The sequence below is a fragment of the Phoenix dactylifera genome, chromosome 1 (assembly GCF_051530095.1).
Source record: "Phoenix dactylifera cultivar Ajwa chromosome 1, Ajwa_hap1_PhDact_Kaust_v1.1, whole genome shotgun sequence".
Classification (NCBI taxonomy): Eukaryota; Viridiplantae; Streptophyta; class Magnoliopsida; order Arecales; family Arecaceae; genus Phoenix; species Phoenix dactylifera.
Window position 1 is genome coordinate 15,643,621 of NC_143190.1, and position 6,000 is coordinate 15,649,620.

The following is a 6,000-nucleotide window of genomic DNA, read 5'->3' on the forward strand; positions in this document are numbered from 1 at the left end:
ATTACCTTGCCCAAGCTGGAAGTTTGAAACTGCCTTCTTATCCCTTAATTTTTTTTAAAAAAAATTTAAATAAGATGGCTCTCACATGAGGAGAGACCACACCAACAAATCTTCCTCTCCCAACTCATGTGGGATTCCACCAAGCCATTTCAAATGAGGTGGCTCATACATGAGGAGAGACCACACCAACAAAGCTCTCCCTCCCGTACTCATATGGGGATTCTACCAAGCCCGCTTTTTCTCTACAAATAATAATTTTTTTCATGGGTAAGATTTTGGCCATCATATCTGACCTATTATTATCATTATGAATTTTTTCAAGACACAATAACTTCATCTCTAAAGCATCTCGAACCCAATAATATCTCACACCAATATGCTTTGATCTCGAATGAAATATTAGATTCTTTGAGATATGGGGACAACACTTTGACTAACACAATAAAGCATATATTTCTCTTGTTCTAGGCCCAACTCTCATAGAAAATCTTTTATCCATAAAATTTTTTTATAAGCTTCAAGGGTCTGTCCTCTCCCACGTCTGCATCGTTAGGTTATTAGAGTGGTTCTTTGGTAACTCCGACGCGCACAATTTGAAGCAAGGGTAAACTAGCTGTTGGCTCGTATGTATAATCGGTGTTGGTTTGGCTGTCTTTGTTTGGAACCTAAAAACTTTGTAGTTATATTTGAATCACTTGAAGAAATGGTAAAATTAATTGTTGTTGCATGTGGTAAATTCTTTTCATCACTAACTTAATATTTGACAAATTATATCTTATACCATGTGTACCATATAGCCATGCACCATATCAATCATCTTGTCTCTTTTCTATAGATCTTGTTTATGAGCGTATTAGCGATTGGCTCATAAATAGAAAAAAGACGAGCTGATTGGCATGGTGCATGGCACATTGGTGCATGCAGTGTGGGGTATAATTTGCTCTTTCTATTTTGCTATAGAGCATTCTCCGGGGAAGGCAATGCAGGAAGTCTCTTTGCGGACACAAGACTTGGCCAATATCATGCATATCTATGTTTATGGAGTGCTTCTACAAGTGCGATTAGCACCGTTTTCTTGGCAATAAGCAATGGGTAATATGCAGCAGGAAATCAATTTACGTCCAATTCTTTGAACTTCCAAAGCGGATTGATCAAATAGCGTTATGTGCAGTCTTGGTATGCGGTGCAATCCTCACATAAAGAAGTGCCTTCTTTTTTTAATTAAAAAAATTGATCTTTAGCTCATGCCACTCGAGTACAGAGACAGATATTAGTATCAGTGAGCAGGTTATGAACCTTGGAGCCCAGGACCACAGGCGACAGCTGCTGTGATCCGCAGCAAACTTTGCCACCCAATCTTTCGCATCTCTTTGGATAGGTATTTAGAGGTCTGGAGTCATTCGAGGACTCCAACTCTGAGCCCATCTTTCACATATCCATAAGCAAATAGAAACGAGTACTAATTTTTCATTGCTTATTTGTTTAAACAAACTTTAATGGCACATAAACAACAGAAAAATCAGAAGGTCCAATGAACATGTTGAGCCAAGAATATACGTTTGACTGTTGACTGACGGAAGCCCCCTGTTTTTGAAGCGATAGGCTGAGCAAAGTATGACCCTCCTGTTAGAATCATTGCGCAGGACATTATGCCAAATTTGGCTGGCTTTATCAAATTTCATCTTGATTAATTTGTGATTGATTATATCAAACTTAGTCGGCCTTACTAAACTTTGTCAGCCTCCTAATCTATATAAAGATTGCTCCAGTACATTATAACAAATAGACAGAAATAGAATTCTTTTCTCTCATTCTCCTCTTTTAAGACTTCCTATCGACTTAGAGTTACTTTGACAGCCATGATAAAAGATGAATTTGTTGTTTCAACATTCGGCTAACAATCAGTTCAAGGAAGATGCAAATATTAAAAGTAGACTACGCATTAGAAACCAACATCTCCATACAGCTCAGAAAGCAGAACAGAACTGGATTGTTGGTTCTTTTTCAGTCTTCAGACCAACTCACGTTCATATAGATATGGTCATGCAGCAGAGGAATATAACAACATTTTTTGTTTGACATCTATCGACTTCAAAGATAGACACCGTTGCATCACAAGATGTTCTTCTCACAACAAATTCACCATCAAATTCAATATAAACCGTAATTACAGAAATCTTGATTCGGCTTTTGCTGAAACACGGTACAAGTTCTAGCATTTTTTCCCCCACCCTTCTCCCCCCAAGAATTTAAGTTCTACTTTCAAGCCTAACCTGCAAGTAGTGGAAGCATAGCAGAAGCTCCAATCAACTAAGTGTTCTGAACCTTGTACCTATCATCACATAAACCTCAAATGAAGGGTTGGAGAAGTTTCTAAAAAATCTTACATCTAATTTTCCTTCACTTCAAGAAGCATCTCCAATACTTTCTTCATCTTAGGCCGCTTTGCTGGTGTGCTGTCGGTGCAGAGCATCGCAACCTTCAGAACTGCCAGCATTTGCTTTCTCCAAGCAAATGAGACAGTACTTAACCTCGCATCCATTATCTGTTCTGGAGTCTCGCCCCTTCCTGGTGCGCTATGGACCCATTTCACCAGATCCATCCCTTCCCCGAAGACCTCATCGACCGGCAATCGAGATGTTAGGATCTCAAGTAACACCACTCCAAAGCTATAAACATTCCCTGGCACTGTAACTTGCATTGTGTATGCATATTCTGTTGAAAGAGATTGGAATGAACAACATGCTAGCACTGCACTTCTTTTGGGCTCAGTATATGGAAAGAAATGAAAGAAAAAGGAGGGAAAAAAAAAGATTACCTGGAGGAATATAACCAAAGGAGCCAGCCACTGCACTGATACTTGCAGTTCCTTTTGATGGATCCAAGAGCTTGGATATCTCTATCTCCCCAATCAGAGCATTGAAATCAGCATCAAGAAAAATGTTGCCAGATGATATATCCAAATGGATAATGGCAATGTGGTGAAGGAAGGCTAATCCTTCAGCAACTCCAACAGCAATGGACAGCCTTCTTGGCCAATTGGAATCGAACCCAGTGCCCGTGGTGTCGTGGAGGAGCTGCGCTAGTGTTCCATTAGGCATGTGATGGTGCAGCAAGAGGGCGACATCCTCATAGATTACGTAACCGATAGGCCTCATCAGATTGGCATGGCAAAGATTTCCAAGCCTTTCAAGCTCCCTTATCATTTTATTCTGGTGGTGAACAACCGATCTATCCACGGATTTCAGCTTCTTGACTGAAAGAACAAGTCCTGATGGCATCACTGCCTTATAGACGGTGCTAAATGTCCCGCTGCTCAATTTATTTGAATCCTTCAAGGTTGCTTTGACAGCACTGTCAAAGTCGATGGCTTGCATCAAGCTCTCAATAAAGACATTCCCAGCAGCTATTTGTGGAGGAGTCACAACCACTTCCCCTGCAACCACGACAGCCTTGGCATCCATCTCTTGTCTCTCTCTCAGCATAAACAGGCCAACAATAACCGATACCGCCACGAAAACAGCCAAACCAGATCCAACAACAGCTAATACAATCTTGTAGGACACCCTGTGTCGGTCCGAACCATCGGCCGATCCAAAATAATCCCCACAGTTAGATTCCAACGGATCACCGCATAGGTCTTTATTTCCTGAAAAACTTGAACGAGGGCTCTTCTGAAATGGACCAAAGATTGGTATCGGGCCGGCGAGCTGATTGTTTGAGAAATTCACTTCTATCAAGCTCAGCATGCCTTTGAGTTCCGATGGAATGCCTCCAGAAAGCTGGTTGTTGGAGACATCCAAGGAGACCAGCTTGTCGAGCCTTCCCAGATCCTGAGGCAATCGTCCTCTGAGGTGATTGAAGCTAAGATTTAGAGCTATCTGCAAATTCTTGATCTTGCCGATCTCAGGTGGGATGTTACCAGTCAGGTAGTTGCTGCCCATCTGCAGCTCGAGCAGCCTTCCGCAGTTCCCAATTCCCCCAGGAATCTCTCCACTGATGGAGTTGTGATCCAGAAGTAGGAATTGCAGTCTCGACATGCTGCAGAGGTCTTCAGGTAGGCTTCCATTGAATCGATTGTCGCTCAGGTCAAGCTTGCTAAGGTTCCTGCACCTGAGGATAGACTTTGGGAAATCGCCTGTGAGACTGTTATCTGAGACAATGAACTCTTGGAGGTTCTTCAGCTCCCCGAGCCTCTCAGGTATGGTCCCTGTGAAGCCATTAGAGGCCAAGTTCAATAGCGTGAGGTTCGAGCACTGCGCAAACTCTGGAACAATCTCTCCAGAGAGGTTGTTGTAGTCTGCCTCAAAGTATGTAAGGCTGCTAACGTTGCCAATGGACGCAGGAATGCTCCCAGCGAGCTGATTGTTTCCAATTCGAAGACTCGAGAGGCCTTTGCAGTTCCCCAACGATTTGGGAAGGCTGCCATTCAATCTGTTTACAGTCAGCACCAGAACTTGCAGCTTCCCCGACTTGAAAATGCTCTCTGGTATCGCCCCTTCGAGCAGGTTGGAGTGGAGGTTCACCACCTCAAGCTGAGAAACCGAGCCCAGATTTCTGGGAATCACACCAACCAAACTATTCTCATATGCCGAAACGACTCTCAGATCAGTGAGGTTGCCAACCCAATCAGGAATGGAGCCAGTAAGATTGTTCCCAGAAATCTGAAGCTCCTGAAGCCTCTCTAAATTCTTCAACTCATCGGGTATTTCCCCCGAGAGGAAGTTGTTCGAAAGATTTAATGATATGAGGTCTCTGATTTTGCCTAAAGATGATGGAATCCTGTTCTCAAACTTGTTCATCGACAAGTCGAGGAACTTGAGCATGGCTAAATTTCCAAGAGAAGAAGGAATTGATCCATGAAAGGAATTGCCGGAAAGATCCAGCCGCTTTAATGACATGAGCTCGGAGATGAGCGAGATGTTACCTCGGAGGTTGCGGCGAGGGAGGTCGAGCGCCTCCACCGCTTGGTTCGGGCCGCCGCAGGTGACGCCGCGCCAGAAGCAGTAGCTTGTGCTGTTGAGCTCCCAGTCCGCCACCATGAGCTCTCTCTGGAGAGCCACCATAGTGGGCTGATCCTGAAGCTGGGCAGTGGCTGGCTGGCTTCCAAGTAGAAGACTAACCATTAGAAGAGCAAAACAGCAGCAGCCAAAAGAAGCCATTGGCAGAGCCAGTACCCTCTTTCCTCTTCCTCTTCTTTTTGGTATATAGATGATGTTCTATATCTTCTTTTCTTCAGAGAAACAATCTCTTTCCACTTTCTGCTTCAAGACATACATTTAGAGGGCTGGTGGAGACCCATCTCTCATCTAACAAGCCCACACCTGTGAGGAAGAGTTGATTTCCCTTTGAGAATCACTAGTCCCCCCCTCCCCCCCCCCCCCCCCCCTCAAATCCAAAGCATACAAGAGAGATATTTACATGATTCACAAAATGACAGCAGCTTGAGCTGGGTGGACGAGTGAAGGATACCTAGAAAGAAATCCTGGTCCCTTCCTTGAATGCTTCTATCGAACATATATAAAAAAAAAAGTTGGGCACAAAAGCAAACAGCAAGCTTTGTAAGAGGCAAACACGAGAAGGAGAAGAGATGGGTGGGGATGTGTTGAAGGAGACCGGAAGCCAGAAACAGGCGTGGCACCCAGTCCTTTTGCAGCGACATCACAGAAGTCTCGTTTCATCTATGAGGGAGTAGTAGTTGGGCCATGGGTGGAGCAGCAGCACAGCAGTACACCATTGGGGCCTGCTACGGTTGACACGACCTTCCTCTCCTCTCTCTCTCTCTCTCTCTCTCTCTCTCTCTCTCTCGCCCATTTTTCCCTATCAAAGAATTCATTAAATATATTTCTTAAAAACTTTTTACCAATTGAGATGGGTTCCTAAAGGTTATTCTCAATGCAAAAAGGCCGAAATGAACAGTAGAGATCAGATTTCTAGTGCTCGACGCCATGAGTATGTCATTTGACTCTCCTCACAGCGAAGAATTCTTTTTTGTCTTAC

General features: G+C 43.7%; 1 protein-coding gene across 1 annotated transcript; it reads right to left on the reverse strand.

Annotated features, from left to right (window-relative positions):
• Positions 1–2,125: 2,125 nt before the first annotated feature.
• LOC103696298 (Leucine-rich repeat protein kinase family protein) lies at positions 2,126–6,000 on the reverse strand. Its single transcript, XM_008777869.4, has 2 exons — positions 2,819–6,000; positions 2,126–2,715 (listed from the first exon to the last, which is right to left on the reverse strand). Exons 1-2 carry the CDS (start codon positions 5,160–5,162, stop codon positions 2,390–2,392), a joined length of 2,670 nt encoding a protein of 889 aa, XP_008776091.4. The 5' UTR covers positions 5,163–6,000; the 3' UTR covers positions 2,126–2,389.